Here is a 24,828-nt window from a genome sequence, read left to right as displayed (position 1 = left end):
TGTATGGTAGCTCTATTTCCAACTGTTTGAGGAACCTCCATACTGTTCTCCAGAGTGGTTGCACCAGCTTGCATTCGAACATGGGATATCCTTACATTTACTTAGTTCTTCTTTGAATTCTTTCATTAGAGTTTTATAATTTTCCTCATATATATCTTATACATAGCTTGTTAGGTTTATACCTAAGTATTTCATTTTGAGGGGTGCTAATGTAAATAATATTTTATTATTAATTTCAAATTCTTGTTCATTGCTGGTGTATAGGAAAGTCACTGGTTCTTGTATATTAATCTTGTCTCCTGCAACAATATTATAATCATTTATTAGTTCCTGGAGGTTTTTGGCTGATTCTTTTGACTATTCTACATGATGATCATGTCATCTGAGAAAGACCATTTTATTTCTTCTTTCCCAATCTATATATCTTTTATTTCCTTTTCTTATTACATTAGCTAGTACTTCCAGTACATCATTGAAAGGAGCTGTGAGAGGGGACATCCTTGCCTTGTTTCTGATGTTAGTGGGAAAGATTTGAGTCTCTTACTATTAAGTATGATGTTAGTCAAATATGTTTTACAGATTTTTTTTATCAAGTTGAGAAAGTTCTTTCTATTCCTAGTTTACTGAGAGTTTTGTATTTTTTTCCTTTTTTTTTTTTTTTTACCATGAATGGGTGTTGGATTTTGTCAAATGATCTACTGATACATCAATGTGATTTTTCTTCTTTAGCCTTTTGATGTGATGTATTACATTACTTAATTTTTGAATGTTGAACCAGACTTGAATACCTGGGATAAATCCCACTTAGTTGTGGTGTACAATTCTATTTATACATTGTTAGATTTGATTTGCAGGTATTTTGTTGAGGATTTTTGCATCTATGTTCATCAGAGATATTGGTCTCTACTTTTTTTTTTTTGGTAATGTTTTTGTCTGGTTTTGGTATTAAGGTAATGCATGTCTCTTTCAATGGTTTTGGAAATATTCACCCCTCTGTTTCTAAATCTGATAAGGATTGTAGAAAAGTGTTATAAATTATTTTTACATTATTTGATAGAATGCATCAGTGAACTCATCTAGACATGATGCATTTGTTTTGGAAGATTATGAATTATTTATTCAACTTATTTAACAGAAATATGCCTGTTTGGACTGTCTATTTCTTCTTGTGTAGAGTTTTGCCAGATTATGTTTTTTGATAAATTGGTCCATCTCACTAAATACATGGCATTGAGTTGTTCATGGTGTTTTTTATTATCCTTTTAAAAAGGATTTTATTTATTTATTTATTTATTTGAGAGAGAGAGAATGAGCACAGGGAGAGGAGCGGAGGGAGAGGGAAGCAGACTCCCCACTGAGCATGGAGCCAGACGTAGGACTTGATCTCATGACCCTGAGATCAGGACCTGAGCTGAAATCAAGACTTGGTGGCTTAACCAACTAAGCCATCCAGGCACCCCTTATTATCCTTTAATGCCCATGGGATGTGTAGTGATTTCCCCTCTTTCAATTCTGGTATTAGTAATTTATGTTCTCTTTTTTTCTTTGTTAGCCTTGTTAGATGCTGATAGAATTTACTGATTCCCCCCCCCCCCAAAGAACCAGCTTTTGGTTTTGTCAGTTTTTTCCCCATTGATTTCCTGTTTTTGTTTCATTGATTTCTATTCTCATTTTTGGCTAACATATTTTTCCCCTTCTCTGGCTTCTGTCAAGATAGTCTCTTTAGGGTGTGATTCCGTCCTGCGCGGCCGTTGTGTGGAACAGTAGTCGTTTATCTCCGTCCGCCTTCTCTTCCACCTAAGTGCGTGCCACCACCCCATGGAAGATTCGATGGACATGGACATGAGCCCCCTGAGGCCCCAGAACTATCTTTTCGGTTGTGAATTAAAGGCTGACAAGGATTATCACTTTAAGGTGGATAATGATGAAAATGAGCACCAGTTATCTTTAAGAACGGTCAGTTTAGGAGCTGGTGCAAAGGATGAATTGCACATTGTTGAAGCAGAGGCAATGAATTATGAAGGCAGTCCAATTAAAGTCACACTGGCAACTTTGAAAATGTCTGTACAGCCAACGGTTTCTCTTGGGGGCTTTGAAATAACACCACCTGTGGTCTTACGGTTGAAATGTGGTTCAGGGCCTGTGCATATTAGTGGACAGCACTTAGTAGCTGTGGAGGAAGATGCAGAGTCAGAAGATGAAGAGGAAGAGGACGTGAAACTCCTTAGTATATCTGGAAAGCGTTCTGCTCCTGGAAGTGGTAGCAAGGTTCCACAGAAAAAAGTAAAACTTGCTGCTGATGAAGATGATGATGAAGATGACGACGATGATGATGATGATGAAGATGATGATGATGATGATTTTGATGATGAGGAAGCTGAAGAAAAGGCTCCAGTAAAGAAATCTATACGAGATACTCCAGCCAAAAATGCACAAAAATCAAACCAGAATGGAAAAGACTCAAAACCGTCAACACCAAGAACAAAAGGTCAAGAATCTTTCAAAAAACAGGAAAAGACGCCCAAAACACCGAAAGGACCTAGTTCTGTAGAAGACATTAAAGCAAAAATGCAAGCAAGTATAGAAAAAGGTGGTTCTCTTCCCAAAGTGGAAGCCAAGTTCATCAATTATGTGAAGAATTGCTTCCGGATGACTGACCAAGAGGCTATTCAAGATCTCTGGCAGTGGAGGAAGTCTCTTTAAGAAAATAGTTTAAACAGTTTGTTAAAATTTTCCGTCTTACTTCTTTTCTGTAACAGTTGATATCTGGCTGTCCTTTTTATAATGCAGAGTGAGAACTTTCCCTACCGTGTCTGATAAATGTTGTCCAGGTTCCATTGCCAAGAATGTGTTGTCCAAAATGCCTGTTTAGTTTTTAAAGATGGAACTCCACCCTTTGCTTGGTTTTAAGTATGTATGGAATGTTATGATAGGACATAGTAGTAGTGGTGGTCAGACAAATGGAAATGGTGGGGAGACAAAAATATACATGTGAAATAAACTCAGTATTTTAATAAAGTAAAAAAAAAAAAAAAAAAAAAAAAAAAAAAAAAAAAAGATAGTCTCTTTATCTTTTTTCCCCCCACTTGGCAAATGACATGCCTAGGTGTAGAATTTGGAGTATTTACTATGCTTGGTGTCCTCTAAGTTTCCTAGATCTGTGGTTGGTCATCTATCATTAATTTTGTCTAATTTTCAGTCATCATTACTTCAAATATTTCTTCTGTTCCCTTTTCTCTTTCATTTTCTTCTGGTGTTTTCATTATGCATATGTTACAGATTTTGTAATTGTTCTATAGTTCTTGGATATCTTGTTCTTTCTTTTTAATTCTTTTTTGTCTGCATTTCTATTTTGGAACTTTCTATTAACACTTCAAGCTCGTTTTCTCTCTTCAGCTGTGTTCAGTCTATGATGAGGCATTCTTCAAATCTGTTATAGTGTTTTTGATTTCTAGCCTTTTTTTTGATTCAAGCATTTTCTTTTAATTTCAACATCTGTGCTACATATGAGTCCACTTTTGGTGCTCTATCTCTTCAAAGTGTCTTTTTGTCTTTTATTATTTTTATTTATTTATTTTATTTTTATTATTTTTAATTTTTTTTTTCTTTAAAGCTCATCATGAAGTACTCTGTAAAAGGAACTGTAGTATTTGGCCTTTAGTCTGAGGTTTTATGTTTATCTGGCTAGGTCTTAAGCTGTGTTTATTGTTTCTTCTAGCTATAGGTTTTAGAGGCTAAAACTTCCTCTGATGTCCCTTTTTTTGAGCTCCCTTGCAGTCTTAGGGGTTCCCTGAAGACTTATTTTTTAAGGTCCAATATGTGCAGTTCTTTAGTTGTATATCCTGTTATTTTATAGGTGGTGGTGGTAAGGTGGTGGTATGGTGTGGGAGGAGGGAAAACATTCTATAGTCCATTGATTAGGTCTCTGTCCTTTAGGGAGACTTTAGGGAGGGAGTCTCTCTTCTTCATCCCTACCCATCCCCCCTTAGGTGAGACAGGAAAGGTAGAAGGGTTCCATCTAGGCATATCTTTTCCCCAAATAGAAGCATAGTGTAAGCTGAAGTTTGATGTTTACCTTCTCTCAGGTTGGTCAGGCTTTGGTAAAACCCCAGTCAAAATGTTCTAGTAAAATAGTTTCCTCTGAGGGAAAGCCTTATTGAGAGGAATCTTCTGAGCTTATTTCAAAGGGCTACATGTCCCTTTCCCTTATCAGAAACATGTTGATATTATTCTCCAATCTGCTTGTGAGAACCTGGTAGGACTTCTGGAGACAGAACTCAGTGTGGGGCCTCCCTAAGACTGGGCCTCCCTGGAGCTTTTAACTCTCAGACTTGTTCACACTAATTCTCCAGCAACTTTTTAATTATAATTTAGGTTTTCCTACCCCAGTACTGGTTCCTATGGTCATTTCTGCCCTTGGTTTCTGCTCCAGTAACCTGTGATGATCTGTATCTGTCTGTCTGCCTCTCCAATTTTTGGGCAGCAGTTTGCCCTATGATTTCAATTATCTGATGTATCTAAGAACAGTTGTTGATTATCAGTTTATTTGACTTTTCTCCTTGTTGTGTGCATGGAAGTAATGACCTCCAAACTTCTTACATGATTTGGAAACTGGAAGTTGAGGCCCTCTATTTAGAAAAATATATATCAATCAGTTATTTTAAAGTTGTTGATCTGGATTATCATTGGATCTACTACTGTTGTCTATTTTTCTTTTCATGGTTGGTCATATTTTCTTGCTTATTCACATATCTAATCATTTTTTATCATAGCACAGACATTGTGTGTAAAAGAATTATGAAGGCTCAAGATGACCTTATTATCCACCAGAAAGGTGTCTCACTTTCCTCTGCTAAGCATTTAGGATTTAGGATTAATCACTTCAAGCCCATCAAGGATTGAACTGGAGTTAAGAGGGGTTACAGTTTTATTAAAGTTCAGTTTACTTCTGTTTATCTCCTGTTCTTCACAGAACTTCCTCAGCTTTTGATTGTCTTTAAAGTATTTATATTTACATTCTTCAACTGTTCAAGTGGTTTAGTTTTGTCTTTCTGATTTTCCCAGGCCAAAACTCCAGAATCCAGCCCCTTGCCACTTCAAAATGTGGCAAAAGCCTTGAGGGGGAGACTGGCTTTTGTTGAGGCTTTTCTCAACACATCTTTGTTTCATCTGTACTATGAGACTGTAAGAAATTTACTATTATCTTTAAAAGTTTTATACCTAACTCTTTGGCCTCAAACATAGCTCCAAAATTCAGCAGATGTCTTTTGGGAGAAACATTGCATTTGAGGCCTCTCAAGGTTGGAATTTATTATTCCGCTTCAGCATGGTCACTAAAGTCTTGATGCTTTCTTTTACCTCCAGTAGAGACATTTTGCGTGGGCTAAGCCTGATCCTCAGCCCACTCTCAGCATTGGTAAATGCCCATAGATGATTGTAAGCTCATCTAAGAAATGTTCTCTCTTTGGAATTTTAGTTTATTAGATTTTTCTAGTTCTCTTTGCAGAAGCATTAGCATGCTTTGACTTACTACGTTCACCTAAGACGTGGAAAAATCTAACCTCCCACATTTTGATTGTGGGACATATTGACTAAGATATAGTGTGTTCTTACTGAACATACCATTTTCTTGCCAGCTTCTTTTTTTTAGGAACTGTAGTCTCTGAGTCATGATGATTAGAGGTACTAATGAAGTAAATAGGAAAATGATGCTCCTCTTAAAATTCCATGTAGTGGGGAGATGGATGTCAAGTTTCATAATTGGTACATATTTTGTATTTATAAACAAGGCAATAGAAAATGCAGTATAAATGAAAAATGTTTTACTTATTTTAAAGTGATAATAGTACATTGTTTCTAATATCATAACATTAATTAGCTACTGATTATATTCTTAGGCAATTTCCATAAACCTAGTAGCTATCTGGAATTACTGCCACATTGGCAAAAGTTCAGTCATTGGGAAAAGGTTATTTTTGGGGGGGTTCGGGGGGATGGTGGGGTTGGTTTATATCTTTTTCATCAATAGTGAGTCAAGGTCTGTTAGCCTGGCATTAGAACAGTGACACCATGTGTTTCTTACTCTCTTTTCCACTATATTCCCATCTTCTGGCATAGTTCCTGGTATAAGGTAGGTGTTTAATAAATGTTTATCGAGGGAATATATGAAAAAATAAATGAATTATGTTAGTGACAGAAATAAGAAAAGTTAAATGTGGCATAGGAGTGTTGATCTGGAGAATAGGATAAACTACTTTATTGGTAAGAACTAATCTGACACAATGATGCCTGGCTGGGTCAGTCAGTCAGTGGAGCATGCTACTCTTGATCTCAAGGTTGTGAATTTGAGCCCTCTGTTGGTTGTAGAGATTACTTAAAAAATAGAAAAAAGAGAGAAGAGATTTGTTACAGGTTTGTGGTGTTTGGAGATTGTCACCTTTCCTATGGGTTTTCTTTTTCAACTCCCAAATCTGGGTTGATAAGGATAAAATTCTCTCACTCCCTCCCACACCCGGGTAATTGGAGCTAATATTTGTTGTTCCACATGGCCAAATAGCATATTGCAAATTTTAATACTGTGTCCTCTGAATTCAGAGTTATCTTACTATGGTTTAGTCTAAAGTAAGTCATTGTCAAATTAACCATCGTTCTCTTACATATCTTGGTCCTAAACCTCTTATAGAGAATAATGGGAAGAGATTGAATGGAGACATAGAGGTTTATATATTCTACTAGAAATAGTTTCAACTATTTGTAGAGCATATTTGTATCTTACAAATTACTAAATATTATTATCTATCAGGGAAAAATTTTTCTCAAGTGTATGAATGTAACAACAAAGAATCACCCATAGCTGTTTTGATGCTGGCTGTTTAAATCGTTGTTTTTGACAACAGCTGATAGTTGGTAAGGGATTCATTCTGTTTCTCTTGTCTCTTAGTTTTCCAAAGAGCATGTTTATTGGTTCTTACTGTTACCATCTTCCTCACTGAGTCTCACCAGCAACTATCTGCTGATACTGTGATTCAGCTTTTTTTATGGAGACATTTGCTAAACATTCCCTATGTTTTCTACTTGAGATTAGGGTACGCTGCCTCATTCTCTGTTCTAATGTGTTCTTGACCTATGTCTGTCATTTTTTTCTGGTCTGCATTTTGTTAGGATTGCAATTTATTGAATTGTGCACATCAATGTTCTTTGCATGTGCAGAGTGTTTCTAAGAAATTTAGGAACCTACTTGTACTGGAGTTTTATTATGGACTTGAAAATGATACCTATAATTATTTGCCACAAGGGGAGGCTTATAAGTATTACTGACCAGCGTGAAACAGTTATACTTTGGTCTGGTGATATAACCTTAAAAACCAGAGGCAACCGACAGAATGGGAGAAGATATTTGCAAATGACACTACAGACAAAGGGCTGGTATCCAAGATTTATAAAGAACTTCTCAAACTCAACACTCAAAAAGCAAATAATCAAGTCAAAAAATGGGCAGAAGATCTGAAAAGACACTTCTCTGAAGAAGACATACAAAGGGCTAACAGACACATGAAAAAATGTTCATCATCATTAGCCCTCAGGGAAATTCAAATCAAAACTACATTGAGATACCACCTTACACCAGTTAGAATGGCAAAAATGGACAGGGAAAGAAACAACAAATGTTGGAGAGGGTGTGGAGAAAGGGGAACCCTCTTACACTGTTGGTGGGAATGCAAATTGGTACAGCCACTTTGGAACACAATGTGGAGGTTCCTCAAAAATTTAAAAATAGAGCTACCCTATGACCCAGCAATTGTACTCCTGGGTATTTACCCCAAAGACACAGATGTAGTGAAAAGAAGGGCCATATACACCCCAATGTTCATAGCAGCAATGTCCACAATAGCCAAACTGTGGAAAGAGCCGAGATGCCCTTCAACAGATGAATGGATAAAGAAGATGTGGTCCATATATACAATGGAGTATTACTCAGCCATCAGAAAGGATGAATGCCCAACTTTTACACCAACATGGATGGGACTGGAGGAGATTATGCTGAGTGAAATAAGTGAAGCAGAGAAAGTCAATTATCCTATGGTTTCACTTATTTGTGGAACATAAGGAATAGCATGGAGGACATTAGGAGAAGGAAGGGAAAAATGAAGGGGGTGGGGAATCATAGGGAGAGATGAACCATGAGAGACTATGGACTCTGAGAAACAAATAGGGTTCTAGAGGGGAGGGGGGGTGGGGGGATGGGTTAGCCCAGTGACTGGTATTAAGGAGGGCACGTACTGCATGGAGCACTGGGTGTTATATGAAAACAATGGATCCTGGATCACCACATCAAAAACTAATGATGTATTATATGGTGACTAACATAACATAATAAAATTTAAAAAATTTTAAAAAATAAAACAAAACAAACAAACAAACAAACACCAGGGTCTCCAACCACAAATAAACCAACAGAGAAGAGGAAGAAAAGCGTGGTTTTGCCGTTCTCATCATTGAAATTAGTGAAGAGGCAAGTATAGTTAGATGGTAGCTGACTCACTATTGCAATCAGGTTTTAGTGCAAGAAAAACGTATCACTTCAATTTTATGTAGAAAGGGAGTCAATAAAAGGAATTAAGTGTATGAAAGGATTTATAAGAGCAGATCATCACAGTTGTAAACCAAACAGAAATTGTGTGAGTCACTCTTGCCTCTACAATTACTGCTCTCTCAGCTGCCTTCACACTTGCAAAACTTAGTGACTGGACACTAAGGCAGTTATTCTGGTCACCAGAACTATCTTACCCTTCATGTCACCATGACCTGTTTTGCCAGTAACAAGAGTTTCTATTTTCCAAATCTCACTTGAGGGTATTCAAATAATGAAACCTAATTTACATCTAGAACCTTAGCTGCAAGGGGGTCTGGGCATTGTGTTTTATCGGATTCTAGGCTTTTCCAAAGAAAAAAGGTGAGGACATAAGTTAAAAGAATAATCCACATTATCTTGAGGGACCTGTCTGCATCCTCACAAAGAAGAAGAAGGAGGAGGAGGAGGGGTAGGGGGAGGGGGAGGAGGAGGAGGAGAAGAAGAAGAAGAAGAATCCACATTATCTACCAGACTATTATGCCCAAGCAACCTGAATCCACAAATAATTATTTAAATAATTATTTAGATTGACTACAGCCAGATTCAGCCAGAAATACAATAGATTTGCAATATATAAGTCATTTGCAAGCACAAAGATGCAGTTTAACTCCTTGGTGCAAAATGTAAGCCCATGCTTCTTTTGTTACTATCCTTCACTTATCATGCATACCTCTCCTAAACCTCCCTGCAAGCCTCCTTCAAGGTAGAGTGATGTAGACTAGGGGTCTCTAATCTCTTTCTGTAAAGGGCTAGAAAGTTAGTATTTTAGATCTTCTGGGTTACATATGGTTTCCTCTTCCTCTCTCTCTCTTTTTTTAAAAGATTTTGTTTATTTATTTGACAGAGAGAGAGGGAACACAAGCAGGGGGAGTAGGAGAGGGAGAAGCAGTCTTCCCGCAGAGCAGGGAGCCCAATGCGGGGCTCGATCCCAGGGCCCTGTGATCATGACCTGAGCCAAAGGCAGCTGCTTAATGACTGAGCCACCCAGGCGCCCCTTTTTTGGTTTGTTTTTACAACGCTTTAAAAAATATAAAAACCATTCTTAGCTTGGGGGCTACACAGAAAGGGGACATGGTCAGCAACTTCATCCTAGATAACATATTGCTCTACCTTGGATTCATAGTTAGTTCATTTGTTTAAGTCTTTTCTCATCATCAAATCCTTATTGTGAGGAGGTAGTACTGTTACTAGAATAACCAAGAATTAGGCCTCTGGTTTATTGTAAGCTGAATTCTCTGCTCCATTGTCTATTTCCAACTTCATTCCTTGCTTACCTCACACAGAGTCACAAGAAAGTAAATATTTTTCAGTCTTCATATCCTTAAACTGTTTGTTCCTCTATAATGACCTAGAAACTTGTAAATATTCACCAGCTTAATACATTCTATTTCAGCAACCTAATCCTGATACATCTCCCTCTTTAAATACAAAAGATTTATTTTCTAATCAATGTTACACAACATCCTTCCTCTCAAATAACCAGAAATAAAAATCATCATAGACTGAGGTGAGATTATTACTATAGAAATGAAATATTTGAACACTGTTACTGATTTGAAAGTGGATATGTCAAAAAAGAGAAAATATACTTTTATTGCCCCTTAAAATTTGCAGAATAAAATATACTATAAGGCAAAAAAAATTTGGGGCTGTGGTTTGTCTCCTTTGTTGTAACAGTATTGCCAATGTTAAAATATGGAACATAATACAGGCATACCTTGGAGATACTGCTGGTTCTGTTCCAGACCACCACAATAAAGCAAGTCAAATAATTTTTTTGGTTTCCCAGTGGATATACAATTATGTTTACACCATATTGTAGCCTATTCAGTGTGCAATAGATTTATGTCAAAAAAAAAAAACAAAACCCAATATAGACACCTTCACTAAAAAACACTTTATTGGGGCGCCTGGGTGGCTAAGTTGTTGAGCGTCTTGCCTTCAGCTCAGGTCATGATCCCAGCATCCTGGGATTGAGCCCTGCATCAAGCTCCCTGCTCAGCAGGAAGCCTGATTCTCCCTCTCCCACTGCCCTGCTTGTGTTCCCTCTCTCACTGTCTCTCTCTCTGTCAAATAAATAAATAAAATCTTAAAAAAATACTTTATTGCTAAAAAATGCTAACTATAATCTGAACTTTCAGCAAGTCAACCTTTTTTCTGGTGGGGGATCTTGCCTCCATGTTGATGGCTACTGACAGATCAAGATGGTATTGCTGAAGGTTGGGGTGGTTGTGGCAATATAAAAAATAAGACAACAATGAAGTTTGCCACATTGGTTGACTCTTCCTTTCACAATTTTTCTGTAGCATGCAACGCCGTTTGATAGCATTTTGCCCACAGTAGGACTTCTTTCAAAATTGGAGTCAATTTTCTCAAACCCTGACAATGCTTTCCCAACTAAGTTCATATAATTTTCTAAATCTGATGTCATTTCAACAGTCTTCACCGGGAGTAGATTACATCTCAAGAAACCACTTTCTTTGCTCATCAATAACAAGCAACCTCTCAAACATTTAAGTTTCATCATGAGATTGTAGCAATTCAGTCATGTCTTCAGGTTTCACTTCTAATTCTAGTTCTCTTGCTATTTCCACCACATCTGCGGTTACTTCCTCCACTGAAGTCTTGAACCCCTCAAAGTCATCCATGAAGGTTCCAAACTCCTGTTAAGGGTTAATAGTATTTTGACCTCTTCTAATGGTTCATGTATGTTTTTAATGGCATCTAGAATGGTGAATCCTTTCCAGATGGTTTTTAATTAACTTTGCCCAGATCCATTAAAAGAATCTCTATCTATGGCAGTTTTAGTCTTATGAAATGTATTTTTTAAGTCTTAAGACCTGAAAGTCAAAATTACTCCTTGATTCATGGGCTGCAGAATGAATGTTTTGCTGGTAGGTGTGAAAACTACATTCGTTTCCTTGTACATCACCATCAAAGTTGTTGGGTGACCAGGTAAGTACATTGTCACTGAGAAGTACTATTTTGAAAGAAATCTTTTCTGAACAGTAGGTCTCAACAGTGGCCTTAACATATTCAGTAACCATGCTGTCATCGAGACTTTGTTGTTCCATTTCTAGAGCATAGGCAGAGTAGTTTTAGCATAATTATTAAGGGCTCTAGGATTTTTGGAATGGTAAATGATAAATGGTAATGGTAAATGGTAAATGGTAAATTGGTTTCAACTTAAAGTCACTAGCTGCATTAGCCTCTAACAAGAGAGTCAGCCTGTCCATTGAAGCTTTGAAGCCAGGCATTCTCCTCTCTAGCTGTGAAAGTCCTATTTGGCATCTTTTCCCAATAGAAGGCCATTTTGCCTACATTAAAAGTATATTATTTAGTGTAGCCACCCCCATTAATGATCTTAACTAAATCTGGATAACTTGCTGCAGCTTCTCCATTAGCACTTGTGGCTTCACCTTGCACTTTGATGTTATGGAGATGGCTTCTTCCATTAAGCCTCATGAACCACACTCTGCTAGCTTCAGACTTTTCTCCTGCAGCTTCCTCACCTCCCTCAGCCTTCACAGAATTGAAGAGAGTTAGGGCCTTGCTCTGGATTAGGCTTTGGCTTAAGAGAATGTTGTGACTGGTTTGATCTTCTATCCAGACCACTCAGACTTTCTCCATATCAGCAATAAGGCTGTTTTTCTTTTATATTATTGGTGTGTTCACTGAAGTAGCATTTTTAATTTTCTTGAAGAACTTTTCCTTTGTATTCACAAAATGGCTAACAGTTTGACACAAGAGGCCTAGTTTTCAGCCTGTCTTGGTCTTTGACATGCCTTCCTCTCTAAGCTTAATCATTTCTAGTTTTTCATTTAAACTGAGAGAAATGTAGCTCTTTCTTTCACTTGAACACTTAGAGGCCATTTTAGGGAAGCCTGGAGGGAGAGAAAGAGATGGGGGAATGGCTGTTTGGTGGAGCGTTTAGAACACACACAACATTTATCCATTAGGTTTGTGGTCTTATATGGGCATGGTTTGTGGTGCTCCAAGAAGAGATCACTGATCACAGATGACCATAACAAATATAGTAATAATGATAAAGTTATAAATATTGTGAGAATTGCCAAACATGACAAAGAGTCACAAAATGAGCAAATGCTTTTGGAAAAATGGTGCCGACAGACTTGCCAATGCAGAGTTAACCACAGACCTCCAATTTGTAAAAAACACAGTATCTCTGCGACATAAAAGAAAATACAATGAGATATGCCAGTATGTAGTTATTGGGAAAAGAGATGATGTTCCTACAGCTTAGATATAAATTAGTTATTGAGACATCAGTGACTATAATTAGCATATGAATTTCTGAAAGTTACAGAATAATCAATAAATCCTATTCAACTCTCATTTCTTGGAATATTGCACAGTTGCATGTTTAAACTGATACCTTGAAAATTTTGTAAAGCTCAGTTTAAGCTCACAGCATGGTGATGAATGATCTTTAAGTTTAATGAGGCCTCAAGACCTGGACCGTATGAGGCATCTTACCTAGTTATTTAGGAAGTTATTCCTTCTTTGCTAACATGATCTGAGAAAGAAATTATGGTTTTATTCTCAGGCAACCCACAAATTCTGCTCTCACATCAGATTTTCAAAACCGCAGAAACTCAGGGGGATTCAAATCTTGCCTGGCGTCATGATGCACCCACCCATGTGAGGGAGCTTCACTGACTTGAAACACTTCAGCTCATTCTTAGCCATGTGGGAAGGCAAAAATCTCTACAGTCTATCTTAGGTTTGGAGTAATTTTTCCTCTTAAAAATAACATACTAAGCCAATTAGCTTTCCTAAATTGAATTAACCTAATAGCATTCAAAAACTGACGAACATAATCTGCTTGTTTTAAGACAGAAGTGGATTAGTCAACAGAATCATATCTCTAGTCAAGTCCATATCAAGTTATGAATTCTAACCAAATAGTGAGTGCTGGTTAAGTCGTATTATTAGTATGCATAGTCATACTCATCTTCACTGTAAGCAGCATAGGCCTTTTCAGTAGGGAGATATAAAAATTTATATTTGAAGAATGCCTTTTCATGTTGTGGTAAAGAGATTGTTTTCCTTTGACATCCATGGCTCCCTCAAGCTTTGATCCATTTTGTTATATTTTTGAAGTCACAGGAAGGAACAGTTTTATTTTTCTGTTCCATCTTTTCTTTTTTTTTTTTATTATGTTATGTTAATCACCATACATTACATCATTAGTTTTTGATGTAGTGTTCCATGATTCATTGTTTGCGTATAACACCTGGTGCTCCATTCAGTACATGCCCTCTTTATTACCCATCACCAGGCTAACCCATTCCCCCACCCTCCTCCCCTCTAGAACCCTTCGTTTGTTTCTCAGAGTCCATAGTCTCTCATGGTTCGTCTCCCATCTGATTTCCCCCCCTTCATTTTTTCCTTCCTGCTATCTTCTTCTTCTTCTTCTTTTTTTAACATATACTGTATTATTTGTTTCAGAGGTACAGGTCTGTGATTCAACAGTCTTACACAATTCACAGTACTCACCATAGCACATACCCTCCCCAGTGTCTATTACCCAGCCACCCCATCCCTCCCACCCCCCACCACTCCAGCAACTCTCAGGTTGTTTCCTGAGATTAAGAATTCCTCATATCAAGGAGATCATATGATAAATATCTTTCTCTGATTGACTTATTTTGTTCAGCATAATATCCTCCAGTTCCATCCACGTCATTGCAAATGGCAAGATTTCATTCCTTTTGATGGCTGTATAATATTCCATTGTATATATGCATATACACATCTTCTTTATCCATTCATCTGTTGATGGACATCTTGGCTCTTCCCATAGTTTGACTATTGTGGACATTACTGCTATAAACATCGGGGTTCACATACCCCTTTGGATCACTACATTTGTATCTTTGGGGTAAATACCCAGGAGTGCAATTGCTGGGTCATATGGTAGCTCTATTTTCAACTTTTTGAGGAACCTCCATACTGTTTTCCAGAGTGGCTGCACCAGCTTGCATTCCCACCAACAGTGTAGGAGGGTTCCGCTTTCTCCACATCCTTGCCAACATCTGTCATCTCCTGACTTGTTAATTTTAGCCATTCTGACTGGTGTGAGGTGATATCTCATTGAGGTTTTGATTTGAATTTCCCTGATGCCGAGCGATGTTGAGCACTTTTTCATGTGTCTGTTGGCCATTTGGATGTCTTCTTTGGAAAAATGTCATTCATCTCTTCTGCCCATTTCTTGATTGGATCATTTGTTCTTTGGGTGTTGAGTTTGATAAGTACTTTATAGATTTTGGATACTAGCCCTTTATCTGATATGTCATTTGCAAATATCTTCTCCCATTCTGTCGGTTGTCCTTCGGTTTTGTTGACTGTTTCCTTTGCTGTGCAAAAGCTTTTTGTCTTGATGAAGTTCCACTAGTTCATGTTTGCCTTTGCTTCCCTTGCCTTTGGTGATGTTTCTAGGAAGAAGTTGCTGTGGCTGAGGTCGAAAAGATTGTTGCCTGTGTTCTCCTTTAGGATTTTGATGGACTCCTGTCTCACATTTAGGTCTTTCAACCATTTGGAGTCTATTTTTGTGTGTGGTGTAAGGAAATGGTCCAGTTTCATTCTTCTGCATGTGGCTGTCCAATTTTCCCAACACCATTTGTTGAAGAGACTGTCTTTTTTCCATTGGACATTCTTTCCTGCTTTGTCGAAGACTAGATGACCAAAGAGTTGAGGGTCCATTTCTGGGCTCTCTATTCTGTTTCACTGATCTATGTGTCTGATTTTGTGCCAGTACCATACTGTCTTGATGATGACAGCTTTGTAATAAAGCTTGAAGTCCCGAATTGTGATGCCACCAGCTTTGCTTTTGTTTTTCAACATTCCTCTGGCTATTCAGGGTCTTTTCTTGTTCCATACAAATTTTAGGATGATTTGTTCCATTTCTTTGAAAAAAAGTTGATGGTATTTTGATAGGGATTACATTAAATGCATACATTGCTCTAGGTAGCATTGACATCTTCACAATGTTTGTTCTTCCAATCCATGAGCATAGAACGTTTTTCCATTTCTTTGTGTCTTCTTCAGTTTCTTTCATGAGTATTTTATAGTTTTCTGAGTACAGATTCTTTGCCTCTTTGGTTAGACTTATTCCTAGGTATCTTATGGTTTTGGCTGCAATTGTAAATGGGATCGACTCCTTAATTTCTCTGTCTCCTGTCTTGTAGTTGGTATATAGGAATGCCACTGATTTCTGTGCATTGATTTTATATCCTGCCACTTTACTGAATTCATGTATGATTTCTAGCAGTTTTGGGGTGGAGGCTTTTGGGTTTTCCACATAAAGTATCATACCACCTGCAAAGAGTGAGAGTTTGACTTCTTCTTTGCCAATTTGGATGCCTTTGTTTCTTTTTGTAGTCTGATTGCTGTGGCTAGGACTTCTAATACTATGTTGAATAGCAGTGGTGATAGTGGACATCCCTGCCATGTTCCTGACCTTAGGGGGAAATCTCTCAGTTTTTCCCCATTGAGAATGATATTCACAGTGTGTTTTTCATAGATGGCTTTTATGATATTGTGGTATGTACCCTCTGTCCCTACACTCTGAAGAATTTTGATCAATAAAGGATGCTGTACTTTGTTAAATGCTTTTTCCGCATCTATTAGAGGATCATATGATTCTTGTTCTTTCTTTTATTAAAGTATTGTATCACATTGATTGATTTGCGGATGTTGAACCAACCTTGTAGCACAGGGATAAATCCCACTGGGTCTTGGTGAATAATCCTTTTAATGTACTGTTGGATCCTATTGGCTAGTATTTTGGTGAGAATATTTGTATCCATGTTCATCAGGGATATTGGTCTCTAATTCTCCTTTTTGATGGGGTTTTTGTCTGGTTTTGGGATCAAGGTAATGGTGGCCTCAAAAAAGGAGTTTGGAAGTTTTCCTTCCATTTCTATTTTTTGAAACAGTTTCAGAAGAACAGGTATTAATTCTTCTTGAAATGTTTGGTAGAATTCCCCTGGGAAGCCATCTGGCCCTGTGCTCTTGTCTGTTGGGAGATTTTTGATGACTGCTTCAATTTCCTTAGTGGTTATGGGTCTGTTCAGGTTTTCTATTTCTTCCTGGTTCAGTTTTGGTAGTTGATACATCTCTGGAATGCATCCATTTCTTCCAGATTATCTAATTTGCTGGCATATAGTTGCTCATAATATGTTCTTATAATTGTCTGTATTTCTTTGATGTTGGTTGTGATCTCTCTGCTTTCATTCATGATTTTATTTATTTGGGTCATTTCTCTTTTCTTTTTGGTAAGTCTGGCCAGGGGTTTTTCAATATTATTAATTCTTTCAAAGAACCAGCTCCTAGTTTTGTTGATCTGTTCTACTGTTCTTTTGGTTTCTAGTTCATTGATTTCTGCTCTGATTTTTATAATTTCTCTTCTCATGCTGGGTTTAGGCTTTATTTGCTCTTCTTTCTCCACTTTCTTTAAGTGTAGGGTTAGGTTGTGTATTCGAGACCTTTCTTGTTTCTTTTTTTTTTTTTAAGATTTTATTTATTTATTTGAGAGAGAGAGAATGAGAGATAGAGATCACGAGAGGGAAGAGGGTCAGAGGGAGAAGCAGACTCCCCGCTGAGCAAGGAGCCCGATGTGGGACTCGATCCCGGGACTCCAGGATCATGACCTGAGCTGAAGGCAGTCGCTTAACCAACTGAGCCACACAGGCGCCCCACCTTTCTTGTTTCTTGAGAAAGGCTTGTATTGCTATATGCTTTCCTCTTAGGACTGCCTTTGCTGTATCCCAAAGATATTGAACAGTTGTGTTTTCATTTTCATTTGTTTCCATGAATTTTTTTAATTCTTCTTTAATTTCCTGGTTGACCCATTTATTCTTTAGTGGATGCTGTTTAGCCTCCATGTATTTGAGTTCTTTCTGACTTTCCTCTTACGATTGAGTTCTAGTTTCAAAGCACTGTGGTCTGAAAATATGCAGGGAATGATCCCAATCTTTTGGTACCAGTTGAGACTTGATTTGTGACCTAGCATGTGATCTATTCTGGAGAATGTTCCATGGGCACTAGAGAAGAAGGTGTATTCTGTTGCTTTGGGATGGAACGTTCTGAATATATCTGTGAAGTCCATTTGGTCCAGTGTATCATTTAAAGTCTTTATTTCCTTTTTGATCTTTTGCTTAGATGATCTGTCCATTTCAGTCAGGGGGGTGTTAAAGTCCTCCACTATTATTGTATTGTTGTCGATGTGTTTCTTTGCTTTTGTAATTAATTGGCTTATATAATTGGCTGCTCCCATGTTAGGGGTATAGATATTTACAATTCTTAGATCTTCTTGTTGGATAGATCATTTAAGTAAGACATAGTGTCCTTCCTTATCTCTTATTACAGTCTTTGGTTTAAAATCAAATTTGTCTGATATAAGGATTGCCACCCCAGCTTTCTTTTGGTGTCTGTTAGCATGGTAAATGGTTTTCCACCCCCTCACTTTTAATCTGGAGGTTTTTTGGGTCTAAAATGAGTCTCTTGCAGACAGCATATCCAGGGTTCTTCTTTTTTTATCCAATCTGATACCATGTGTCTTTTGATTGGGGCATTTAGCCCATTTACATTCAAGGTAACTATTGAAAGATATGAACTTAGTGCCATTGTATTGCCTGTAAGGTGACTGTTACTGTATATTGTCTGTGTTCCTTTCTGGTCTATGTTAGTTTTAGGCTCTCTCTTTGTTTAGAGGACCCCTTTCAATATTTCTTGTAGGGCTGGTTTCGTGTTTGCAAATTCTTTTAGTTTTCATTTGTCCTGGAAGCTTTTTATTTCTCCTATTTTCAATGACAGCCTAGCTGGATATAGTATTCTTGGCTGTATATTTTTCTCATTTAATGGTCTGAATATATCATGCCAGTCCTTTCTGGTCTGCCAGGTCTCTGTGGATAGGTCTGTTGCCAATCTAATGTTTCTACCATTGTAGGTTACATATCTCTTCTCCCGAGCTGCTTTCAGGATTTGCTCTTTGTCTCTGACAAAGTTTTGTCTTTGTCTCTGACTCGTTAGTTTTACTAGTAGATATCAGGGTGTTGACCTATTTTTATTGATTTTGAGGGGGGGTTCTCTGTGCCTCCTGGATTTTAATGCCTGTTTCCTTCCCCAAATTAGGGAAGTTCTCTGCTATAATTTGCTCCAATATACCTTCTGCCCCCCTCTCTCTTCTGCTTCTGGTATCCCAATTATTTTAATATTGTTTTGTCTTATGGTATAATTTATCTCTAGAATTCTACCTTTGTGATCCAGTAGTTGTTTATCTCTCTTTTTCTCAGCTTCTTTATTTTCCATCATTTGGTCTTTGATATCACTAATTCTCTGTTCTGCCTCATTTATCCTAGCAGTTAGAGCCTCCATTTTTTATTGCACCTCATTAATAGTCTTTTTGATTTCGACTTGGATAGATTTTAATTCTTTTATTTCTCCAGAAATGGATTCTCTAGTATCTCCCATGCTTTTTTGAAGCCCAGCTAGTATCTTTAAAATCATCATTCTGAACTCTATTTCTGACATCTTACTAATGTCCATAGTGATTATGTCCTTGGCAGTCAGTATTGCCTCTTGTTGTTTTTTTTTTTTTTTGAAGTGATTTTTTTCTGTCTTGTCATTTTGTCCAGCGTAGAATAGACGAATGAGAGAAGACAATGCTAGTCGGGTAACAATGACCTAGAAAAATATACAATAAAAAAATCAGAAGAGACCTGAAACCAGGGGAAAAGAAAGGGAAAGAGAGAGAAAAAAAAAAGATCAAATATGATCAGGCTGGTGCATAGATCAGTGCCACACACTAGATTCTGAGCGTATTTTGGTCTGTTAGAAGAAAGTGCCACCCAAAATTTTAAAGAAAGAAAAACTTATATATGTACAAAAATAAGGGTAAATATGTTAAAGGGATGGAATATGACTATACAGATGAAAATTATAAAAGATTTCATAAAAGGAATTGATAAGATAAGTGGTTGAAAAAAGAAACAAGAGGAATTAAAAAAAAAGGGTGCAAATTTGATCAGGCAGGAGCCTAGAACAAAGCCATACACTAGAGATTTAGGGTATATTTTGGTCTGTTAGAAGAAACTGCATCCCAAAATTTTAAGGAGAGAACAACATATATAGATAGATAGATAGATAGATAGATAGATAGATAGATAGATATGCCAAAAATAAGGTTAACTACTATGAAGTGATAGAATATGAGTCTAAAAATGAAAAATAAAAAAGATTTTTTAAAAAAGGGATTGATAAGATGTTGTTTGAAAAGGGGAAAAAGAAAAATTCAAAAAAAAAGAAAAAAGAAAAAGAAAAAAAAGAAAATTTAAAAAATTAACTTTGAAGGACTAAGGAATCAGGGGGAAAAGCCATGAATTCTATGTGATGTATTCCCCTAGTGCTGGTGTTCTGCCATTCTCATTGATCGGTAAACTTGGTCTTGGCTGGCTGTTCTTGCTGATCATGTGGGGGAGGGGCCTGTTGACGTGGTTCTCAAGTCTTTGCCTCAGGTGGAATTGCCCCACCCTTGGGTTGGGGGTAAGTAATCTGCTCAGGTTTGCTCTCGGGAGTTTTTGTTCCCTGTAAGCTTTCCCTACAGCTTTGGAGGACAGGAATGAAAATGGCGGTCTCCTAATCTCTGCCCCGGAGGAGCGGAGAACTCAGGACCCCACTCCTCAGTGAGTCCCCAGAGAAAAGCAGTCATTTACTCCTCTCTCCCTGGTCTCCGGCCACACTGTGTGCTCACCAGGCCTGTGACCGAGTGTTTCTATCTCTGGCACAGGACCTCATTTGGAGTCTCCAAACCCAGCAGATCCCTGCAGTGCACTCCCATGCCACTCCTACTGGTGGAGGAAGGGGAGTCTTCCTTGATCTGCCGCTTGTTGGGTCCCTGCTGGAAGAGCAGTGGCCTGATTGTGCGATGGATCACGGTTTATGGCAACCCTGAGCTGAGAGCCCATTCCTTGGCTCTGTCTCTACAGCCGGCTTCCCCACTCCGATACCTGGGAGCTCTGCCACACTCAGGCACCCCCGGTCTTTCTGTGACCCCGAGGGTCCTGAGAACATACTGTCCCCGCGATGGTTCCACCCCCCACCTAGCCACTGGAGCAGTGTCTGTCAGTGGAGTAGACTTCTAAAAGTTCCGATTTTGTGCTCTGCTGCTCTATCACTTGCCAGTAGCGGCTGACAGAGGTTCCCTCCCCCTGCTGTCTATCTTCCTGAATATTGCCTCGGATTCACTTGTCCACATGTCCTACCTTCCAGAAAGTGGTCGCTTTCATGTTCACAGAGTTGCTGCTATTCCTTTCTTTGATCTCCTGGTGAGTTTGGAGGTGTTCAGAATGGTTTGATCCCTATCCAGCTGAATTCCTGGGACCAGATGAAATTTAGGTCTCCTACTCCTCTGCCATCTTGCTTCTCCCCTCTGTTCCATCTTTTAGGCATTTTGTTGCTTAATGCTTTTTTTCCTGCCTACTGCTTGTGAGAATAGAATATGTACCAAAGCAAAAGATAAACAAGTCAAAGTCTCAAAATACTTTTTTGAAAAACAACCTTTTTTATTGAAGTATGTGCGAAATACTTATTATTACTTTCTTTCTATAGTTATTTTAAGAAGGAATAGTGATTGATAATACTGATATGAATGAGGATTTAGGAATTATCTATACATTTCATTTATTTGAACCCTTTACAAATACAGAGAATTAAAAGTCAAATACCTTTTCATTTGCTAATATTAATTATCATTGTGAGACATTATCCTATAAAATCTGTTATCTGTCCGTTTATATTCCCTACAAACTTTTTGGGTACCAACCACTTGAAATATTATTTAGAATTATCAGTAATTCAATTGCAATATCACTATTGTTAAACAAATAGTATTAGAGATTAGTCTAGCTGATTCCCATAGATGGCCCACTCCTGAGCATGCTTCCCAGTTCTCATGCTCTTATGTAGTTCCCTTTCCTTGAATGTGGGCTGGCCCCTGTGACTTTTTTAAACCAGAGAATGTGGTGGAAGTTATGCTGCCTGACTTCTGACCAAGGTCATAAGAATTCTTGCAGCTTTTCACTGAGGTGTCTTGGACAAGCGCCCTAGGAGAAGTCAGCTGCTGTCATGCTGTGAGTAAATACCCAATGTAGCCAAGCAGTGAGGCCACATGGAGAAAGAGAGATCATAGACATTCCCCAACTATTCTGGTCAACTGAGGTGAAGACATGTGAGTCAAAATGTTTTCTTGGATGTTGAGGCGAGTTAGACCTTTAGATAGCTTCAGCCCAGCTGTTATTTAAGTGAATCCAATGAGAGACCCCAAGTGAGAACCACCCTGTGGAACCCAATCAATACATAGAACTTTGAGAGATAATATTAAAGTGCTGGTTTTAGCCACCGAGTTTTGGGATCTTTGTTATATAGCGATAGGTAACTAAAACACAGATAAAGGCTCTTTGCTTTTTGGTTTCATTTTTTTAATCATAACATTCCATTGCTTCTAAATAAATTTTGCATTTACAATATTGTGAATATATCGATATTTGTGCTGTCTTTGTTTTGTGTATACCACTCTCTGCTTAGAAAGTGTGTGTGTGCATGTGTGAGTGTTTCACTCTATTATATAAGTGGGTCTTGAAGAACAACTAAATTGGTTTTTTAAGAGAGGGGGAAATGCTTCTGAATATTTTAAGTAAATACTTTGATCTGCAACAGCTCTGCTATAAATTTGGCAATTTAATATAATTTTGAGCCTGCATGCACTGAAATATGTAAAGGCAATAAAGCCTGGCTTTTAGAGAGAAAAAGAGGAACAAAGAAAAAAAAAATGAAAAATAGACTCCGTAAGAAAAACATTTAGCAAGGAAAGATTTGGCGAACAGGGATATTGCTCTAGGACTAATATTTCTTTAGACAATTGATGTTTAATGTCACCTGTCAATCAGCAGATATTTTAGGACAGTTAACAATCTAATTTGTGGGAATAATGGGAAATTCCTATGTGTTAGTAAGCCTGACTGATGTGTGTAGCTCAATAAAATGGAGAGGTTTCTCTCTTTAAAGTTCACAGAACTGGAAAAAAAATTAGTGTTAACTTTATAAGTACTTGATGTTCATTTAGGGGCTCACCAGGCAAGATGCTCCAGCCATTGAACTGGGTGTATTAACTTATATAGTAGGAGGCCCTAGACAAATTGGAAATAAATTTTACTTTGTGTCATATTTAAATTGTGATGAATTGGATTTAGTAACTACTAAATGTCAGTGTGATGAATTGTGATGAATTGGATTTAGTAAATACTAAATGTCAGTGTCCACATTTGGTTAGTAGCTAATATTTCTTGGTTCTTTGAGAAGATGGGTACAGGTCTTGGGAAAACTAAATGAAAGAGTAATGTTCAGTATTCTCATTACAAAGTCATTCATAAAAAAAAAGCTACAGATATTCTATTTGCTAAGCATTAGGATAGGTGTAGGGACCTAGAGTAACTAAATTTGCTTGCAGTGTGTAGCAAAGGTGGCATCAGAGAAACTGAAAATTGAGCTCCATCCTTTAGAGTAGTATATTACCAGGATGATAAATGAATATGTGGGCAAAGGAAGGGGTGAAAGATGCGTTTTGAATTGAGGGAATTATCTAGGATGGGACCAAAATGTCTGTCTCATGTGTTGCCAAATATTCTATCTGAATATCTAATGTAATACTTATCGTATGATTATATAAAATCAGTTTCTTATTATCTGCTTCCTTCACTAGGTTGTAGGTCTGGAGGATAGAGACTATATGGCATTTATGTTAGGGTCCCTTTTGCTAGTACAATCTCTGGCATAAGCAGGCACTCAATAATTACAATAAATAAATGAAGCAATCAGCAAGTGCAAAAAATCCTATCTCATAAGGCTTAACGATAGCAGTCTTGTTTAGATATTTATATATATTTTAGAGTTCCTCATTAAATTGTAAGATCTTTTATGGAAGGAGTTTTGCCTTATTTTTCTTCTTTAAATGGTGCTTGACACATAGTTAGAACCCTATAAATGGTGATTGAATGGCTAGCAAACTATAGTTTACTTTTTTTTTAATCAACCAAAGACTAATTTAAGCCTTATAAGCTTATACGAACTGCTGAAATATTACAATAAATGATCTTGAAGCCAGCATGATTGTACATTAGAAATATGAGGTTGCCATATTTCTGTCTTCCTGGTTGCCTAGAAACAAAGATGTGAAGTTATATGAGCCTTTAAGAGCTTGCACCAATAAGATTATCTATGCAAAGTTCAGCCTGACTCTCTGGATTTGGAAGGTATCAGTTCTGAAGAGCTTCAGACAACAATGTGGTCCTCAGTTTCAAGTGTGCAAAGTTTTGCTTTCTTTAATTGTGGCATCTACGTATACACTCAATTGAAAAATAAGTAAGTCTTCATGTAAAGTAACCACACCAGACCAATAATATGACTACTCTATACTTACTGATATATCATAGATATTTGCAGACTTTAAACAATGACATCAGAGTATAGAGGGGAAAAAAAAGGAGAAAGTTGATATTTGACAAACATGTATCGTCAAGATACAGGATTAAGGTAATTTTGACCTCTTGAAAAGTAACCAATGAGTAGAGGTGGTGTGGCAACGCTAGGTAGTGGGCTATTGAGTTTCTAGTTCAAGTACCTTTTTTCCCTGTTCTAGCCATCTGTGAGTAGGTATATGCAGTTTGGCATCACAAGAGTGAGGGGCTGGGAGTCAGGAGTCCTAGGCTGTATTTCTGGTCTTAGGCATTTACACACATAAGTCAAGATAATTCTGTTTTCATGGAAAGAAAGACAATTCTGATTTGATTTTTTTTTTTTTTTTTTTTGTAATTGCTGCAGGAGGAGAGGGGGCTAGAAGTAAGAGAGAAGAAGGTTAAAATTAGTTTCTGAAATAAGAGCAGGAAAACTGGAGGATCTGTTCTGGGGAAATCGATGAACATTTAGCAACTGTTTTGGACACAGCTGGGAGCAGCTTCCCAGAAAGAGTCTGTTTTCTTTAAGAGCAATTTCTCATGTGTCAACTCATTTTAACATTCACCACAGTGCCTGAGGTAGTGAGGCTACATGGTATATTACCAGTGAGCAACTTGAGGCTCTGAGAGATTAAGTGACAATATAACATGTCCCCCACCCCA

The 24,828-nt window shown here is 37.6% G+C and overlaps 1 protein-coding gene across 1 annotated transcript; it reads left to right on the top strand.

The window, feature by feature from the left end:
• The first annotated feature begins 1,731 nt into the window (after nt 1-1,731).
• Nucleotides 1,732-3,018, top strand: LOC118356260 (nucleophosmin). Its single transcript, XM_035723916.1, has one exon. It carries the CDS (start codon nt 1,819-1,821, stop codon nt 2,701-2,703), a length of 885 nt encoding a protein of 294 aa, XP_035579809.1. The 5' UTR covers nt 1,732-1,818; the 3' UTR covers nt 2,704-3,018.
• The last annotated feature ends 21,810 nt before the right edge of the window (nt 3,019-24,828 follow it).

The sequence above is a fragment of the Zalophus californianus genome, chromosome 14 (genome assembly GCF_009762305.2).
Source record: "Zalophus californianus isolate mZalCal1 chromosome 14, mZalCal1.pri.v2, whole genome shotgun sequence".
NCBI lineage: Eukaryota > Metazoa > Chordata > Mammalia > Carnivora > Otariidae > Zalophus > Zalophus californianus.
Note: the sequence above shows the minus strand (reverse complement) of the source record. Positions and strands in the feature narration are given on the sequence as shown.